This window comes from Macadamia integrifolia, chromosome 12 (genome assembly GCF_013358625.1).
Source record: "Macadamia integrifolia cultivar HAES 741 chromosome 12, SCU_Mint_v3, whole genome shotgun sequence".
Taxonomy (NCBI): Eukaryota; Viridiplantae; Streptophyta; class Magnoliopsida; order Proteales; family Proteaceae; genus Macadamia; species Macadamia integrifolia.
In genome coordinates, this window is record NC_056568.1 from 27,265,869 (window position 1) to 27,287,020 (window position 21,152).

Sequence of the window (21,152 nt, forward strand, 5' to 3'; positions counted from 1 at the left end):
TTGATTACTGAAAAGGATAATTTCGAAACCCAGCATCCTCTCCTGGTTATATATGTGGACTAAAATCAAACCATTGTTCAAGGTTTTTCATAAGGGTATTTAAGATTATGAATCATATAAAGGGTGAGAGTAAACAATAAACCCAGAGTCCAATCATAGTGTTACATCATCATTCTACACCTGAGAAAGCAAAAGCACCAAGATTCTCTCCAACACGCCCAACTCCCCAGCATGCATCGGACGACTAAGTGGACCTTGGGATGCATGCCCTGTGGGAATAGAAAAGAGAAACGCTTATGCTTAACGACAACCTATGCATATAAGGGCCATTACCCACTGGTGGTTCGGCCTATGCAATGTCCTGGGAGGACTGAGTTTGAAATTGGTCCTATCCTTTGGCCTTTTTCCTGGGCATTCACCCGGACAGCAAACCTTTTACCATTAGTCTTAAGCAATGGCCCCTCAATTGCAACCCATACATATCCCCTCTAATCTACCCATGGATTTGGTATTGGATGTCTCCAACAAGATGGCCCACATAATTTTATGGTAGGACTCGCTGCCTGGTCATGTGGCCCTTACACCAGCATGGAGACCAATGAAAGTAAATGTGCGGGCATCAATATAAATGAAATTTTTATTTCACAAGGGTAGACCGATAATTTCATGTGCCTTGTGTCTGGGTGTAGAGACCACACGGCCATCTCTACTGATCTAAAATCTTGATATATTACTCTAAAATCTTGATATATTACTAGTGTATGGTGTGTGCACTATCATTTTACCCATTTACCCAACCTGTAATGGGAGTTTTTACTGTTACCCTAAGGGCAAATCCTTCCCAATCCTCAAAGACACCTTATATCCCTTGAGAAGGTATCCCTTTGATGGTGAGAGTAAGAACATTACCCTATTTGATCCAATAACATTCATTTGATAGAAACAGATTTGATAAATACTGATAACTCTCAGGTGAAGTCTTAAAACAGAAAGATCTATTAGATAATGAACTAGTGGTTCTAAGCCATCTCCATTGATGAATTAACAATACCCTGTTCTGTATGCATAGAATACAGAACTTTGGGTGTACCAATTAGATGTGTTCAGCTTTGATGCCCAAGATGCGCATGGTTCCTTACTTGGTGGAGAACAAAGAACCCTAATTGTTTACAAACCAGAAATAATGCCCGCAATGCCTCATGGTCTGGGTGAGGTGGAGCTGGTAAAAGTCTATGCCTCCAATCTTGTTCTGTAATTGCAGAGCACAATTGAAAACTACATATAGAACCTCCAATCCTGCAATAAAAGAACTCTAGATTTGGTGTGAAATTGCAACCCAAAATGTGTGCACTTGGATGTTTGTCTGTTACAATGACAAAGCTGACAAGTAATATCAAGAGCACTTGCTTAGAATAGAAAAATGCCACTCTCCAGGCTTTGTATTCCCAAACATTGTTTAGAGGACCAAAAACCTAGTGAAAGATCAAAGAATATCTAAAAAAAAGATTATGCAGAGGCCACAAAGATGAGTCCAAATTGTCTACAGCGAACAGTGAGGTGCAGTGAGCATCCAATGGCTGCGAGGGCACGGCCATGCACCCCAACCGTTGGATGCTTATTGCACCTCACCACTCACTGCAGACGATATTGACGGCAAAGATGATGAGTTCCTAACAAGTGAGATGAAGAGACATCAACAAGAAGGACTAGAATCATCATGCCCTAGGTGGTTTCTCCAGCAATGCAGAAAGATAAACATCTTCCTTTCATTTAGGTGAGACAACCCGGTTGTGGTTTTTACAGCCTAACTGCAAAAACATGTAAATGTAGTCATCCAGGTCCCTTCTGCTGCAAAAGAGCGGTCTATCCACAACAATCCTTAAGGCCTTAAAATCTGACCGATCCCAATCAAACAAGATGAAATCCATCGATTTTAAGATCAATCCATCCATCCAAAAACCCAGTTGTATAAATCAACTCCATTGTGTTGTCAAAGAAAGGAAGCCACCGACTCAGTGTCACATACAAAGGAACCAGATCTCCATAAGCAATCATCTCATTGAATGGGTGGTGCCCCAAGGTTTAGAGCAGTCATAATTGTCACATTTTGTTTACTCATCCTTCCAGCAAAAGTCCCTGTGCCAACACCAAAGTCCAGACCTAATCTCCCCAGGTTTGACTGCTAAAACATCACTTACAGAAAATCTACTGGAAGTGCACCATTACAGCCTCAATTAACCATTTCCTCCTCCATTTCAGAGCATCCATTGCACTTGCTATAACCCCGCCTGGACAAGTAGCCATATTTCTTGCACTGATAATTGCTCCACTGTAAATTTCTATCCTCCTGTAATTTCCAAAGGGTCTCACTGATTGGGAAGGGCTACTGATAAGAGTTATGAGGCCCTTGTCAACCACCGTCTCCTGGGCAAAGGATCACAACCTTCAAACATGAGCTTATGAACTAGGTTGTTCCAGTCATCTTTGCAAGAAGATTCAATGTTGTAGTTCACATACTCTTCTCGTTCATTCTCCATCAAAACACAAGCATGCCCTGTTGTGTTATAAATCCTCTGTATCATAAATATTGATCTTCGTGACTCTGTTTCCTTTTGGGGTTATATATTTCCAAATCTCCCCAGTCTGAACTCTGAAATAGCTAATCAAGGAGTCTTCCCTCATCGTACTGTTCCTGAACCTGTTAACTGGAGGTAGTCGAATCTGTCTTAAGATATATAAGCATTGTATAGAGTCTGGATTACCGCCTTCACAAAAACTTCATATGATCTGAGCTTCGGAAATATTCATTTTGTCCAAGGTGCCACTGCTCTTCCCCAGCTTTCGTATGATGATCCCTAAATAGTCCTGAAAACTAGCCATTTCAGGCATAACTTCATCAACCCTATCAGATATAGCTTTTGCATCGAACCAACATAAAGATCCTCCACATGGTAAAAATACAGGAAGTGTCTTCATCTTGGATGAAGAACCCAGTGAAGTAGAACAATATCACCTAACAAGACCTGAAGTGAACCCATTATTGTTTTTTGGGGTGAATAAAAGAATTTATTTAAAGAACAAAGAAAGAAAAACCAAAAGGCAGGAGACCAGCCAAATTAGCTAGAAACTAAAAGGCAACACAAAAGCCTTAGACAAGGCAAAGGAAATGAAAATACAGAACCATATGGCCAACCACAAATTAAGTTTCCCATTCCTTGGAGCAAAGGTAGTAAGAGGCAAATCTTAAGTGGTAACTCCGAACAGAATAGATGTAATGGCTATCAAAATTATCATTTTTTATGGAGCTCCAAAAATTCCTTGGAGGCATGCAGGAAGAGGCTGCCAATCAGGAATGTGAAGGAAAGGAGATTCCAAGATTGGATCCACAATGGTATCACTTAGCTTAGACTCCGAATGATCCTCCAAAGAAGCAACTGATGAACCACCAGCCTCAGGATTCACTTTGCACTAAGGGGCCACCCAAGATTCAGAAAAGGGGGGGGACCATTAATCATGAAAGCGTGCATCTTGGAAAGCAGAACCTCCTCATCCCTAACTAACTAGAAAAATCTCTCTTTCCCCAAATGAGCTAAAATGTTAACTATCACAGTAGACTCTAAATAAAAAATATAGCAGCTAACAAATGCGACAGTCATAGCTCACCTGAGGCTAAGAAGAAAGAACTAGATGATGTTTATAACTGAATTTACAGATACACGTAAAATCAAACCTCCAAAAACTATGTTCCAAGCTTTTGTATAGATGAGAAAGCAAAGAGAGTACCAAAAATCAAGTAGTCCCAATGAGACTTCCTCCTCAGCTGACATCCAGAAAAGAGAACACCAGAGCTCTACAAATCTCCTTCAGCCATCAGCCCATTCAACTTTATATCAGATTCAAATGATACACTCAAACTCGAATCTGCATAAAATGCTGGCAAGAGCATTCTGACATGGGTAAAACAGTGAAGATGAAGATTCCACAAAACCATACTAAAAGATTGATCTTCTGTCCAAACCCTTTGCTTCTTAAAGGGAAATCAATCGAAAACCTAAGGGCTAGAATCTCGTAATTGGAAACCCACTTTAAAATAGCAATCAGTGATAGTTTTAAAATGTACAGAAGCGTCACCTGCAAGACAAAGGATTGGGTCTTCTTCGCTGATCCTCAACCATCCCCTTCCCGCCTTCCCCTTCTTTGGGTCCTCTTCCTTCTTCCATTTCTACGGAAAATCTGTAATACATGATCGAGAAATGAAGACAGTTTGCTAAAGTTGATGCGATCATCTGCTCCTTCAAAGTGAAAGGGCGGTTCTCTCTCTCTCCCTCTCTTCCCCCTGGGTAGCTGTTTCTTGACTTCTCTTGGTGCTGCAGTTCCAGGCTTGAAACCTAAAACGTTTAGGCCCGTTTCTTCAAAGAGGACGTATTCGGTGCACGAACCTCCCACGTGTGCAAAGTCCGGGGCTGTGAACTATAGGGCCCGTTTGATAACGTTTCAAGAAAAGCATTTCTATCATTTCTGTTTCCAGAAATAACAGAAACGGATTAAAAAGTGTTTGATAAAACTGTTCCGTTTCACTTATTTTTAGAAATATAAATATAAATTTTTACTTATTTATGGTTCAAGAAACGATCCAGGCGAAACAAGTTCAACTTGTTTCACCATTTCTATAAACGACTTGTGGCCATTCTTTCATTGGTTACTATCGACTTCTAAAAACATGACTTATCAAACACCTTCAATTCCGTTTCTATTTCTAGAAACGAAAATTTATGTTTCTGCCGTTTCTTGAAACAGAAACGGCAGAAACGTTATCAAACGGGCCCTATGTAACGCTTGCTTTAAAAGTGTGGAGGGGTTGTTTTAGATTGCTTGATTGTACGAATTAGCATCCAATACCTGTCTTTATTGTTCTTGAACACATTTCTCTTTTTCTTTGTAATGATAAAAAGTGAGATAAATGTTGGATACAAAGCGACGGATCCTATCTTCCAAGTCGTAATATTCGTACTAAAACTTTTAGGCTATGTTTAGTACTAAGAAAAAAAAAATCAAAAAATTTGAATTTTGAAGAGAAAGACACATAAAAATCATTGTGTAGCCTTGTTCATTTTTATCATATTACGTGAGAGAGACACATGAAAAAATCAATGTGTAATTATTCTTTTTTATCTTATTATATCTCTCATAATATCTTTTTTGTACTATTGGTTATCGAACATAGTCCTTGGTTCGTTTGTTTAAAGGATAAATATAGTTGAAAAATTTATGAGGATAGGTCTCATATGTTATGTGTTCGAGTGACAATAAAAGCGAATGAAATAAAATAATGAAAAAACATATTTTTTTTTAATAGAGTGAGATTTTATGCGAAAGAAAAAGAATAGAAAAAGATGAAAGAAATAGACACAAAACAATTGGAATTCTTTTAGAAGCAAGTACTAGATTATCAAAAAACCATTATTGCATTAAATGACCTCATCTAGTCAGTTTCACACTTTATTTATTCAAATAATCATATTTGTGATAGTTCATGGGAAACAAAAACAAGTTTCTCATTTTTTTTTTTCTAATTTTTTTAATTTTCTTTATGAAACAAACACGGCCTTAGAGGAGATCGATTCGGTGTCAGCTGCTTCTGGGTTGGTAGGAAGGCCCACCTCAACTCTAACCGAAACAAACAATTTTCAAGCTAGGAATATAAAAAAATGGAATCGGTATATACGAATTGGGTTCAGTTAATTCCGATTTAGTTTCTGTTCCGGGTTAATAGAAACTGGTCATGAATCGGTCAGAATACTCCAGATTTCTGCCTAAAACCCTAGAATTCCCTACTCTGGAACGACAGGAATCGGAACCGAGCTTGGTTTATTTTGATTCGAATCGACCAATTTGCTCACTCTGATTCTGATTTTTAAATCCTTGCTGCCAACAACAGTACCAAATATATGTGAAAACTGAAAACTATTGATTTTTCAATATCTCTTTGTAATAAGGGATGATTAAAATTATTAAATGCGTTACCAATTTTTTTTTTATTAAATGTTCAATAATTTTTTTTTTCTGACTACTAATTTTTTAATGTCTATTTATAATAAGGGTTGGCCATAATTATTAATTAGTTACTCTTGGTCCCATTCCCAATTACTTGCATTTATTCTATTTTTTGAAATAAAATAATATCTCTATCTATTCTTTAGACAATTTTATAGATATGTATATATTTTCAAATCCATAAGTCTTGACTCTTGATTCACATAAGCTCTATTTGGTCATAAGAATCCAAAAATGAAATTTGTGTATTTAAGTTGGTAATTATTAATAGTCCAAACTAGGGGTGTCAAATCCTAAACTGAACCGGTAAAACCGGCCAAATCGAACCGATAACAACACGGACCGAACCGAACCAAACCGAAGCCTTATTGGTTCGGTTCGGTTTCGAGTATTGCAACCTCAAAACCAAATCGAACCGCACCGGAAACCGGATGAACCCGAAACCAAACCGAAACTGGCTCAAAACCCAGACCGAAACCGAAATCAAACCGGTAAGAAACCGAAACACTCCAAAATTCATTAAAAAAAATCAAAATTTGCATAGTTTTGTATACATTTGTATGGAAAGTCGAATCCAAACTAGACAAAAAACCAAAACCAACCCGGTTACAAATCGATTTAAGAAACCAAAGACAAACCAAAACCAAACGAAACCGAAACCGAAACCAAACCGAAACCGGAATTTCCTTATTGGTTCGGTTTTGGTTTCAACTTTCCCACACCGAAACCTACTCAACCCGGACCGAAACCGAACCGGACCGACCGATTGACACCCCTAGTCCAAAGAAATTTAGAAGGTGCAATTCCATGATTCATTAATTAATATTCAACTGTAGTTAAAATAAATCAAATTCAATATCTGACTATTGGGTCTCTTATAATCCAAACTGAGAAATAGAAGGTGATAGCGAGGACAAAGATAAAGCAATGTTTCTTAGATTTTAACAATGTAGGATTCAATCTTTTGATCCTTGATGTTTGTATTTAGGATGCCTTGAAGTCTTCTTGCCCTTTGTTGCAGTAAAATTTTTATTTACAACCTCCTAATAAAAAAATTAGGGTTCTGTCAACAGGGGTTTTTTTTTTTTTTTTTTTTTTTTTTAAGGTAACTATTCAAGTGTTGACAAAATTAACTAATGGTTGAAATTTACCACATGTATTCATAAATTTTGATATGTCACATATGTAAACACTTCCTCCCTCACCAAGATAATCATGTTTAAGGGGAAAATGCTGCTTTCCTAACTAGCTAGTTAAGTCTGAAATCTCTAGTAGCTTGTATCCTTAGCTTGAGGGAGCTATAGTGAATAAACCCACATTTTAAAGAGGTTGTTAAAGAATTAATAAACCACTAATTAAGCTATTAATTTGACATATGTAATGTAAAGGAACAATTATGACAGGTGAATATAATGAATGAGTGGATCATTAAATAAGAGCATTATTGGAAATCCAACAAAATTTCAAACTTGGCTTTTAAAGTTGATAAACATTTTTGTGACTGTTAAAAACTTCAAGGCATCCTCAATACAAACATTAAGGATCAAAAGATTGAATCCTACATTGTTAAAATTTGAGAAACATTTTGGTTTATGTATCGATCTTGACCGATAGTGATACGATATTAATAAGGATTAGACAATATTAATTTCAAGCCGATATCAGGTTTAAATCGAAAAATGAGAAGATCTACATGATGGCATCATAAAGGTTCCTTTGGCATGCCAAGACACAAATTTGGGGCCCATTCTCTCTCTTTCGTAAAACCCCTTATTGATGGATTCGTAGCCCACCCCTTTCGTATGCCTAAATTATTACTTAGGGCGTTGTGGGAAAGCCTATCCCTTAAAACTTAAATCACTTTTTAGTCGACACAACCCATTTTTGTATTAGTAGTGTATCGATATCAATATTCAATAATATTGATATATATCTATCAATATGATAATACTTAGAATCATAATTCCAATGCAATCCACATGTTAGAATTAAACTTTTGGTCTATACATAAACGACGGACAAGCACGCCACCCACTTGCATAAGTTAGTAGGCAGCATCTACGAGGGCATGGGACGTGCATCATATAGGAGGGGCAAAGGGTCATTTCAAAGGGAGAGAGAGAGAGAGATCTGACGCTAGCTTGTGGTATACAAGTGGTGTGCCTTGGATGCATAGTCCTTGTGCCCAAATACATGAATATATAAAATAATCACCTCTTTTTTTTTTTTCTTTTTTTTTGTTGTAGAAATATAAAATAATCACCTCGTGAAATAAAAGATCTCATCCATGTATGGATTCGAAATCTGTCGGATCAATTTTTTGTTATCCCGAATGTTATCTAGGACCTGGGATACCCGTAGAATTTTATTAAAAATTAAACTGATAGTAAAGGGACAAGGGGAACATAACCAGCTTTACCCCATCCCATGAGAGACAAGTCACTCTGTCACTCTCAAAACCCAAAAAACCCTTATAATATAAACTATTACATTCTAAAGGTTGTTAAACCAACATTGTCTTCTCGAACGATGCAACTAAGATCACCTGAAAGAGGATTATCACCATGGAAAATCAAATTTATTGTAGACTCACAAGCAAAATTAGTTAACCAATTCGTTGCTCGATTGCTTTCCCAAAATGAAAACAAAATGTGGACTCTCAGAGAATCGCAGAGGTTGATAACTTCCTGAAATCAATATCAATAACTCCACAAATTACAGAATTTTTAAGTAATCAGTTTTACAATAAAAGAGCAATCATAATTAATATAAAAATCAAAGAGGTCCAATTCCCCACATAATCAATCTCTCTAATCACTAGAATACCCAATGAACTGATTGTTAAAAAGATTTGAACACGCACTCTGAGACATGAATACCTCACTGAACACACTCATAACTCATTACTCCTCGTCCTCCTCCATCATTAATGCAGAAGCTACACAGTCAAGTATCTCTTGCCCAAAATGATATTGTTTTTTGCAGATATTGCATGGGAGATCTCGTTGACTCAACATTTTGTGACGTTTGGTCTGCTCCGATTTGCTATGCTGCTAGAGTCTGTACCCTCCTCGACTGTCGGAAGATAACTCGGCAGACGGACAGGGGCCCACACCGTCAACACAGCATCGTTTAATCCTGTTAACGACATTAGGACTTAGCGGGACCCACATTAATTCATCCAATCCTTACACGTAGCAAACCTATCTATGAGACCCATATTAACTCATCCAATATCCCCACGTGGCAAGCCTTGTCTGCTGCTAGGCTTCGACATAAATGCTATGTATGCTTCGCATGTAAACCATCACCGTTGGATTCTCGGAAATAGTATGGATGTCACGACAGAACAGCCAACGCTGTGATGCACAATCCAATCACTACCGTCTGATCTTATTTTGACGGTGTTAGTGTTCTACAAGATCAACCTTTACCCGCCGTATTTCTCATGAACGTCTCTGATTAATATTAACTTTTTTTTAACCGAAAGACACATTTAATATTTTAATAACTACCCTAATCAAAACTCGAAAAGCTAACAAAAACTCTTTTTCTTTAATATGACTGAAATACCCTTCAAATATTTTTCTTAGTTTGCAGGGTTTAAGAATCGTGTCGGTGTCTGTCAGCATCGATACTGATACCGATAACTTGCCACTATCATATCAGTGATACGGAATGGAAAGACGGTAAAATAGTCAAATTTCGTGTTAATCCCAGAACCTCTTAAGGGAAAAATGTCCGAAATGATCAATACAGATATATAAGTATTGGTTTTCCAACTGGTTGATAACTAATTTGTACTATGAACTAAAATTTTGATCTAAGGTTATAGGAATTGGTATCGGTGTTCATGTCTGTCTTTATCGATATTGATATAGATCAGTTAGATTTGATTCGATATCAAGACAAATTAAAATTGAGAGAAAGAATGTTGCCAATCTAGCGTTTCTCACCCCCAAATAACTGTTTTTCAAGGGTTATGAGAAGATGTTGTGGCCCCTTGAAATTATGGAAGCGTCTGAGCATTGGAATTCTATACGGATAATATTCCTCTTCTGTGTAAAGGCTCTTTTTGATAAATCCGAATCATATTATATCATATCGATATTAGGATCTAGTTTTACTAAAAAAAATAATAATAAATAAATAAATAATTGAAAGAAAAAAATCAGGTTCCAGTGATACAACACCAAATTACTAATGTTAGAAGGGCGAAAGAACCTTGATGGTTTGGTGTAGAAAACACCAGACGAGTGGGCTAATGAGAGCACATGCAGAGTATTTTCAGCACACGTAGAAAGCGACACAATCTCAATATTACAAAAAAAAATAAAAAAATCAAGTTCTAGTGATACAATACCAAATTACTAATGTTAGAAGGGCAAAAGAACCTTGTTGGTTTGGCACAGAAAACATCAGATGCGTGGGCTAATGAGAGCACATTCAGAGTATTTTCAGCACAAGTAGGCAACAACACAATCTCAATTAAAAAAAAAAAGTTCAGATTCCAATGATACAATACCAAATTACTAATGTCAGAAGGGCGAAAGAACCTTACAAGTATGGCACAGAAAACACCAGAAGCTTGGGCTAATGAGAGTACATGCAGAGTATTTTTAGAACACGTAGAGAACGACACAATCTTTTCACGCTCATCTATGTATGGGTGTTTCCTATGCCATATCGATAGATTTATTTTTCCCTATTTAGGGTCATGGAATTATCAATTAGTACGAATCAAATGTATAGTTCAAATAATGTTCGATGCTGCTCAATTCTTGTCAATCCATATCGTATCGTATCGATATCATGAGACCAATAGCGACACCCACCAATAACCTTGAGTAGGCCCCACCTGTGAAACGGATGGCATGCATTACAACATCTGCTGGTCGTAGCCGTGGATTTAAAGCCTATACTTTCATAGGTTATGATAATCAGAGGGATGGGCTAATGAGAGTACATGCAGAGTATTTTCAGCACACGTAGAGGGTGATACAATCTTTTCACGCTCATCTATGTATGGGTGTTTCCTATGCCATGTCGATAAATTAATTCTTTTCCAATTTAGAATCATGGAATTATCAATTAATACGAATCAAATGTATCGTTCAAATTATGCCCGATACCGCTCGATTCTAATCAATTCATATCGTATCGTATCAATATCATGAGACCGATAGCGACTCCCACCAATAACCTTGAGTGGGCCCACCTGTGAAAATGGATGGCATGCATTACACATCTGCTGGTCATAGCCGTGGATTTAAAGCCTAAGCTTTCAAAGGTTCTGACAATCAAATGGACCACCTTCATTTGATTCTAAACGGTCAGGATTAAACGGACGTTCAATTTTTATTTTATTAAAAAATTCCTTTTTCAGTGATCTATTTATTTTTCAAAAACTCAGATAATAAGGGTAAAATGGTCAGAAGAAAGTATGAAATCCGCTTACGAACCCGGTGGTGACCAAGGAATTCATCAAAACCAGCGTAAAAGTAAATACTTTCTCTCTCTACCCCCCAAAATAAAAAAATAAAAAACACTCTCTCTCTCTGTGTTTTAAATCGCCCTCCGTTGCTGAAAACTCGTATATTAGATTATTTTCTCTCTCTACTCTCTAGCCCTCTCTCTCTCTCTCTAGTATAGAAAGGAGGCAGAGAACGACTATGGTTTGGTTTTCCTTCCCTTGGGCTTCCCTCTCTTTTTCTTCCCTGCGAGTCCCCACGAATTCCAAGCCTTAGTTAGCCATGAAACCTCAGGTTTCTTAAAGCAGGTAAACACCCTTTAGTGTCTATTGTTCTACCTATATTTGTTTCCTCTCTGTGTGTTTATCACTTCGTTATATGTTTCGTTTTATGCTATTGTATTCGTTATTTTTCATGGAGAAGTTGACAATCGAGGTCAATCAATACATAACCATGATGACCCATTTGCGCAGGCATTCTTTCTCACGTGGGTTTTGACGTCCAAGCTCTTCCATGGAGGTTAGTAAATCTTCTTCTTTTTTCATTCCTCTGCATGTTTTGTTTCTTTTGTAAGTCGATTTAATGTACTTCTCTTACTGTTTTTATGGTTTGTTTAGTGTTGGAATAAGTTGATTTTGGTGGGATCATATGGGAATTCTCATAGAGTACTGGTTTCCTCAGTCTGAACATTGTTGGTGTGGTTCATAAGATGTGGAGTTCAGTATTAAAGAGTTTAGCACAATTGGGTTTCTTCCCAATTTGGTATTTTCCTTTTGTTTTTTGTGTTTCTTGATGTTCTTTTGAGATGATTGTTTGTGGGTTAGCGTTAGGTGTTGCTTTGGGTTCGAGTATGGATCTGGGATTTTTTGTCATTGGTATGGGTTTCTAATTTTGAGGCTCTGCTTGTATGCGTTTCCTGCTGTCAGTGCTTGGTTTGTAGGAATCTGGGTTGTGGGTTTATTGAGTGTTTCTTCCATGTAAATGTTTTCCGCATTGTTTTGAGAGTTTAACTTATAGCATTCCCTCTGATTCGCATACATACATTGGGATCTATTCGGTTTGAGTTACACGTTTATTTAAATTTCCCCTTCAAGAGAATTTCTCCTGGCTTTGGTTGCTTTTGCTGGTCTGAAAGAAACCCTTTTTGCTTCCTATTCTGGCATCTATATGTAATTTGGTTTGCCTAATTGGCTCAGTGAGGTCATATTTTTTATTTTGAGAAATGTTCTGCCTGAATTCTTATGGTTTTCTCTGCAATTGGAATATATATGGTTTCAATTGTTGAACCTTACAATGAAAGAAAGCCATTTAATCTGAGTCATCTTGTTAGAGGAGCTCTATGACACTCGTTTAGGATTTGTTGTATTCTTGTTTAAGAATCTACACAGAGTAAGTGTTTGTCGCTCCTTCTGGATTATCTTATCATGGTTTCCACTGCAGTTAAATATTCTGAATTTTACATGTGCACTTCTATTGCCATTGGGGAAAGGATTAAAAAGTTTGTCTATAGAACTAACTTGGGGGATCCGAACTACCATCTTGAAGTTGTTTGTTTGGGATGCCATTTTAGCAGATATTAGGGTTCAGGTTGTATTAATGGTTTACGATCCATGAAGAGGTGGTGGAATCTAATTGAAATCTAATTTGTATATACTAAACTTTTAATGGTGACATATCACTCTAACAAGTTAATTGCAGAAAGGACATCCCACGAAAACAAAAGAGGATGGTTTTCTGTGCATATTACAGAGGTGATTTTGTTGCACACTGTTTTTGCTACTACTTCACTACATTCAATATGATCAGTAATGATAATGCAGCATCTACTGCTCAGAACCACATCCATGTCATTTCTATTAGTAAATCTCTAGCTTGATTGGTACCTTATTATAACATGGATTAGCATTCTAAAGGCTTATGCTATCAATGATAACATCACTTAGCTTTTCACCGATAAGAGTTGTAATACCAAAACATGATCTTTCATCTATTAATTTTTGTCATTCCTTTTCTGGCATGTCAATAAAATCTTTTGTTTCTTCAGTTTTAAAGTTTCGAGCATATGTATATCGAAATATTTTGGTGGGTAAACAGGTCATTATGTTGGTCTCTAACTAGGGTTTTGAGCCCAGGTTTGTCATACATTTAAAGGGTAATTCATTTTGGATAATGTTAGCTTGCTTAAGCTTTGCTCAACTTAATTTTATTTGGTCTCAGTAATTTAATCTACCACCCCATCATGAGTTACAAATAATTTTTCTGTTTGTAGTTGTATTTAAAGTATTTGATTCATATTTATGCCAGAGCATTTGCTTAATTTCCTTGATTTTTTCTTTTCATTTTTCAACAGATGAATTCAGCAGAACTGAATAATGAACTCGAAGGCATAGAAGAAACACCTGTTGACCGGTCACTTGAACCAGCATCTTCCGAAATAAGCGGTATCTTTGGAGATCCACAGGTGTTTCCTCGAATTGGGGATCAGTACCAGGTGGAAATTCCGCCTCTAATAAAAGAATCTGACCGTCTTCAAGTCATAAAAGAGCCAAGTGATGCAGAAGACATGGTTGATGTTAGTCATTCTTTTTTAGTGGGATTACCCATCCCTATTATGTGGGTCCATGATAAAGTTAATAAAGTTAAGCGGGAATCACTGGAATGTCTCAGTGATCCAGATGATGCTACGGACCGAAATGGGTTGGTAGAATCTGAAAGCAACAAAGAGTACCATATGATTTCTAATAATGGAGATTTGAAACGTGAATCTTTGGATTTTGTCCGCAAATATGGAAAAGGACTAGAGTCATCAGCAAGCCTTGAATTTGAAGTGGTAAGCAGGCAGATAGATGTGTTGTCTATGGTGCAGGAAAAGAAATCTGACCTAGACCAGAGGCATGGAGGCAGAACTTATTGTCCAGTTCCAGGCTTTTTGGGTGGATCTTGGAGTGACATTGAGAAGGAGAGTTTTATCCTTGGTCTATATATCTTTGGGAAGAATCTTATTCAGGTGAAGAGATTTATGGAGAGTAAAGAGATGGGGGATATACAATCTTTTTATTATGGGGAGTTTTATAGGTCTGATGCACATCGTAAGTGGTCAGAGTGCAGGAAGATAAGAAGCAGAAGGTGTATACATGGGCAAAAGATTTTTACTGCATGGAGGCAGCAAGAATTGTTGTCACGCTTGCTTCCTTGCGTGTCAGAGGATTGCCAGAATACTTTGCTAGAGGTATACATTTTATATTTTCAAAGTCATTTGGAACCTTTACTTGAATTTACTGATCAGAATAAGTTAGTTTCTAATGAAATATGTGTATATAAAATGGTGATTAATTTTTTGGAAATTAAGACTCACATGATACTTATTAAGGAGTACATAATGTTTTATTTTTTGTAGTATGAGCTGAATCAACTTTTTTAAGACTATATTAGCTTTCAATAGAGTCAAATGGCAAGACTAGATTCATGTGGCGAACAAGGCCTAGTTATTTTAGTTTAGTGGAGGTTACAATTACATTGCATGCCCTTATCCAGGATTTTTGACAGGGTGAGGAATGAACATATCGGGACAAGGTGTGGGTCCATAACCTAAACAAAGGTAAGCGAGCTATGTTACACAGGTAGGGGTATTGGGTTCAAGTACGCTGTGTCAAGGAAATGATCAACCTGACTCCCAAAACATAGGATATGGGGTGTGTCTCCAAAAATGGGCATGGGCACTGGCTAAAATGTGTTTAGGGGGTGGTTTAATCTTCTTGTTCTTCTTAACAGACATGTCTGATTGTCTGACTGCTGGGATCAGACATGTATTCCATACCCACAAGGCCATACCCTTGTCCTCTTGTACATGGGAACTCACAATGATACATGACATGTCTGGGTAATAAGATGATTTATTGGTTTAATTATTACTATCATATTATTATTAACTGGTTGGTGGCTCATTATAAGATTAGTGGTACATAGACAGTGACCTACTTGGCCTTGAGATATATCTCAGTGAACTATTACATATTTTGAGGGACCATTTTTTGTTGAACTTGGCGAATATCAGTATGTCAGGGTGAATGACTTCTGTTCTTTTGTTTGAACAGAAGTTGAGTGAAATCCCTTGAGTGGTACTTAAGCTCTGCTTTTTTGGGGAGCTGGGTTTTGGGGTGTGGGAGGTTTGTCAGTGCTTTGAGCCTTGATAAGATAATACAAATGCCATCAGTTAACTGTCATATATCTGGATGGTATCTCATGTTGATCATGGAATCAGCAGGTCACCTTGTTATCTAACTCTTTGATTTTCTGATGTGAACATTGTCAATTTCAGGTAATGGACCATGTTATGGAGATGGTCTGGTGATAGGAGATAACCTTACATCTTAAGATTAAGTGGTTATTTTCATTTTTGCAGTTGCTTGGGTTGTATGTTGTAATTTTCTCACTTTAAAATTGGTTGGGGTAAATACCATGGAGAAAAAGAACTGGATGTAAATAATTTGATTTTACCTAACATATAAATTAATCATATCTATGTTTCAATATAAATTCTGTATACCTCGTAGTCCCTGGATTGCTAAGTGCCTCCTTGGTTCACTAGTTTGATTATTAGTGCATGGGTTTTGGGTTTGTCCTGAGAACAAAATTTTGGTCGTAGAGCTTAGCTGATTATTCAGTCTTTTGGGTCATATTCTGCTTAGCCTGTGCCTGGGATTCAAATTGGATAAGCCCAGATTTGGCCTAGCTAAGCAAATTAGCCGATTAATGTATACACAGAGTAGCGACGGTAGTCATCATTCATCAAACGTTTTTGAATTATTAGAGCTTGGCTAAGAAAATTGTATTTTGAAACCATTCCACTATATTCAGGTTTGAATCTTCTACGAATGTTTAGATCTCAAGTCTCTTCCTACCATTTAGACCTATAATTTTTGCAATCTCCTTGCCTTTGGAGTCTAAAAAGTGAGGCCATATAACTCTTCACTAATGCCTGTCATTGGTCTTCCTGGCAAATGGTTTCTCTTATCTTCTTCGTTTCCTGGAATACATTAATTTCTAATTTTATCTTATTCTCTTGCCACTCTTCTTCCATTGCAACATATATTTCTTGGTCATGACTTTGATTTCTGTCATTTCAATTGATGTCTTATGGTATTCTTTAAGTTCTGTTAAGAAATATCCTTAACCTGATTGGTATTGAGTCTAGTGACAGTCATTCAATACTCGGTAGAATTCATCCACTCCATTACAGTGCTTCAATTCTATTGCAACACCTTGTTCATCTCCTTATTGCTATTAGGACCATGATTGTGAACGTGGTAATGCCCAGGGTTTTCTTCTTTGTCCCAACTCTCAACTAAAATCCTTATTTTTCGTGTAGAGTAGCCATCAATGAATAAACATAATCATGGAAAATCCAATTTAGAAATAATTAGTGAAACATTGTGCGCTGGAAGATTGACTTTGTGGTGCAAACAATAGACCCTTCCATTAACAACAACTGCTTAGCGTAGTTGGTGAGCTGTGGTGCGCAAAAAGCCCATGCTCACCAGGAGGTCTCCAGTTCGAGCCTCCTGGCTGTTGTCTACTACCCATCCCTACCTATCAAAAAAAAAAAAAGATATATACCCTTCCATTGACTTAAAGCTTAGAGGCTGGCATATTTTCTTCTAAGGATTCATGTGATTTGCTAATCTAAGCTTTCGAGGAAATGATACAGGTTTGCTTGCTGGTCTTGTTAAAGCATCCTGGTGCCTCAGTGACCTGGCCTTTTTTTAGGCCAGGAGAGAAGTCAACAAGCTGCTATTGTACTGTGCCCTAACATTAATGTATCTTCCTTGCCACGTGCTGTTTCTGGAGGGCTTGGCGCACCCCAGGGCTTGTGCTCTCTTGGTTAAAATTTACCCTCATCGAGGCAGCACAGCAATTTATAAGCAAGAATTCTAGAGCTATGTGTGTGATAGGACCTATCTAGGGCCATAATTGGGTTTAGCAATCACTTCTTTTCTCCCTGGAGATGTCCTTGATCTTATAATCATCATCTTCACTATTATTTTGTTGTGTTCCTTTCATCTTCTGAATCTTCCAGAGGTATCATAATTGTTGATGTCATTGTTGGATATAGCATAGTTTTCAGTAATACTATAAATTGTTTCCATCACAAATACTTAAAACAATTGTGGAAATAAATGAAATTTTAATGTGCATAAAAGCAGTATTTGTAAGCTAAATTGTAGACTAAGTGACAAGCTCACTCCATTTTCTGAATTTTGGCCTTTTCCGACTGTTGGGCATACATCAGGCACACACTAACAGTTCGACTCAATAGACTAGCCTATCATTTGTGTCTTGTTTTCCTTTAGTATTTGCATCAAGCATATAAGGCTAAATTGACATCCATATTGAATGCAGTGAAACCACATCATATGGCAAGCATTTCTTCTTCAGATTTAGCCACACTACACTTATTTGAATTAATCAACTAATTTTATCCTTCACTTAGTGGACAAGCTTGATAAGAACTGAAGCCTATGCAAATAAGAGTTGAAACTCACCTCAACTGATCCTTAGCCCAACTAAATTGGGTTGGCCACACAAATCCTGTTTTGCCATTTATCTCACTGCTACATCTGGAGTTAATGTTCCATGCTTAGATCTTTCAAATGTGTAGGAACAGAGTTTAGGAATTTGGAAGAGTGAACCAAGAATGTGCAGACCATTGTTATGATTTAAAATACATGCAGATGATTTGCTTATCTGCTGCTGAGCTGATATCAGCCAAATATTGATAACATTTGATTCGTATGAGTATTTTCTGTAGAGATTAATGCATACAGAAAGAATGTATTAGAAATTACTGACGTGTCTTTAAAAACTAAACAATGAAAAAGAATGGAAAGAAATGCACTTGAAGTTACATGGAGACCTCTTTTGAAAAACTAAGTGTTCTTACATGTTTTGCCTGTTAAAATTTTGCATATCCTGTACAGGATTTTCCTATGAGTATGTTGATTCCCTTAGGAAGGGTTTGGTGTCTGAAAAATATAAACCTCCCAAATACTATGCATCAAAGTTAGCATAAGGGTTTAATTCTCCCTTGCAGACTTAATTTGAATTGTGTGTTTGAAATATGTCAGACATTTTGATGCTACTTCCAATCTCCTCATAAATTTTCATGTTCCTGGATTTTCTGATATTGTTGTCAAATTTTCACTGTTAAAGCCTCCTGTATTGTCATTCTTGACTTCCCCCCCCCCCCTCTGGTAAGCTTTAGATGATAATTCTTATACTTGCAGCTGTCTCAAAATCTTTTGTTGTAGTGACTGGTTAATAAAATGTTGAAACTGCATCGGCAATTATTATTGCTTCTTATCTGTTTAGCAAATTCTATGTTATTCTATCTGCAAATAAGTTGTGATCAATTCGCAGGTCTCTAGGACATTTGGAGAGGGGAAGATTTCTTTGGAAGAATACGTCTCCGCTTTAAAGGCTACAGTTGGCATGAACAACCTCGTCGAAGCTGTAGGAATTGGTAAAGGGAAGCAAGACCTGACTGGCATCGTGATGGAGCCATTAAAGTCCAATCAAGCTACTTCTGTTCGTCCTGAAATACCAATCGGCAAGGCATGCTCATCTCTTACATCTGGGGACATCATTAAGTTTCTAACAGGAGACTTCCGGTTAAGCAAAGCCCGGTCAAATGATCTCTTTTGGGAAGCTGTTTGGCCCCGTTTACTAGCAAGAGGGTGGCACTCTGAGCAGCCTAAGAATCATGGTTGTGCTGGTTCCAAGCATGCTCTGGTGTTCCTTATACCTGGTGTTAAGAAGTTCTCAAGAAGGAGACTTGTGAAAGGAAACCACTACTTTGATTCTGTTAGTGATGTCTTGAACAAAGTTGCATCAGACCCAAAGCTTCTGGAGCTTGAGGTTGAAGCGGTTAAAAATGGAGTCCAGGAAGAACATAAGTGGGAATCAGAGCAGAAAGTGGATCAAGATGGATTCTGTGATCGTCAACGTCATTGTTATCTTCGACCACGCCTTTCAAATTGCAAGTTGGAACTCATGAAGTTCACCGTTGTGGATACCAGTTTGGCTCATGGAGCAGAACCATCAAAGGTGAGAGAACTAAGAAGTATACCTGTGGACACTACTGATACTTCTGTCCAAACTAACATTTCAAGAGATCCTGAAAGGGATAGCTCTGAGGAGAATGTGGATGACCCAGACATGGTTCATGATGAGCCGGCTCATGATCATGGTGATGGCAATACTTCCAGCCCCCCAAGGGTCATTTTTAACAGGGAGTCTCATTTTGAATCACCAAATTGCACTGAGCATGAGATGCCAACGAACGGTCAAGATCCCTCTAATAGACCATCAGACAATCATGAGAATTCATGCCAGAATATTGAGAAGCAACCAAGGAAGACAAATTGCCAACTCAGCTGGATCCCTAATGGTCCAGTTCCTTCCAATGGACTATTGGACAATCATGAGAATTCATATGCCAATATTGAGAAGCAACAGAGGAAGACAAAGTGCCAATTTGGCCAGAGGGTCAAATCCAGCCAGTCAAACCATGCCCCTGTCACAAAAAGACGGAGGTTAACTGCTTGTAATCATTCAGAAACAAGCCACAGCAGGAACATTTTTTCTGTGGCTCCTGTCGGAAAACAAGAGGAGCCTTCTTTCCAGTTAGATTCACCTGATGCAAGTGAGACCATGGTTTCTCAAGGGGTTCAGTCTTTGGATAAGGTATCTTCTACAAATTCCTTTGCTAAAGGCCGTCCAGATGAGTGCAGTGAAGGGATTCTCAGTGGGAATGGTTTTGGTGGACTACCTAATGAGAAACCTCAACCACGGACTTTGATTGACCTTAATCTACCCCATGTTCCACCAGATTTTGAAACTGATGAACCCTTTATCATGGAGGAGGTAGACAGCCAGGACGACCCCAGTGCAAAGAGGACATTATTACCATCTGAAACTAGCCAACAGCCAGAGGATTCTGAGCATATGAGAACCAATACTGCCGAGCAGCTGCCTACTGTAAATTCCAGGAGGCAGAGCACGAGAAACCGGCCATTGACAACAAAAGCATTGGAGGCTCTTGCTTCTGGGTTCCTTAACACAAAGCGAAGGAAGAGGGGTGCAGAAACTCTTTCAAGGCCTTCCAGGCGAGCCCGTGGAAGGGTAGGAGTTACTGGAAATTGGGGTGTCGGAGCTGGAGTTGTGGATTCCAAGGTTGTGGAGATGATGGTTGATTATGAGTGTAGTAGTAATACAGTTGGTAAGCCTCAGGTTGGGTCTGAAAAGAAAGGGGCTCATGAGCTATTAGGGATGACTAATCCTACAAATCATCCTGAAGTTTTGACGTGTAAAGATGATTGATGTGGTTAGATGGTGATATCATTTGCTTGTTGCAGATGCAAGAAAATTTGAAAAGAGTGATCCCCCTGTTGGCCTGCCCAAGAACTTGCTTCACTGTATTTAACCGTAATCTGGGGAGATCACAGTATTTTTTGTTTGCATTCATCCCATTATATACAAGGAGAAGAACCGCGTTGCCTTCCAACTGGCTACTGTGCATCTGGCAGGTGAAATCACTGGAACTTACAAAAAAAAAAAAAAAAAAAAAAA

At 37.8% G+C, this 21,152-nt stretch overlaps 1 protein-coding gene and 1 long non-coding RNA gene across 2 annotated transcripts; one reads left to right on the forward strand and one right to left on the reverse strand.

Moving 5' to 3' along the window:
• Positions 1-1,317: 1,317 nt before the first annotated feature.
• LOC122056984 lies at positions 1,318-4,427 on the reverse strand. The gene is made up of 2 exons (XR_006133424.1): positions 3,784-4,427; positions 1,318-3,023 (listed from the first exon to the last, which is right to left on the reverse strand). It is a non-coding gene; the product is annotated as an uncharacterized LOC122056984 (long non-coding RNA).
• A 7,233-nt stretch (positions 4,428-11,660) lies between these two features.
• On the forward strand, positions 11,661-21,127 carry LOC122057036. The gene is made up of 4 exons (XM_042619028.1): positions 11,661-11,833; positions 11,999-12,044; positions 13,876-14,754; positions 18,942-21,127. Exons 2-4 carry the CDS (start codon positions 12,039-12,041, stop codon positions 20,901-20,903), a joined length of 2,847 nt encoding a protein of 948 aa, XP_042474962.1. The 5' UTR covers positions 11,661-11,833; positions 11,999-12,038; the 3' UTR covers positions 20,904-21,127.
• Positions 21,128-21,152: the final 25 nt, after the last annotated feature.

Excerpts from the sequence above, each read along its gene's own strand:
- LOC122057036 (XM_042619028.1), top strand. Across the intron at positions 14,755-18,941 it reads GCCAGAATACTTTGCTAGAG|GTCTCTAGGACATTTGGAGA; the intron begins GTATACATTTTA and ends ATCAATTCGCAG.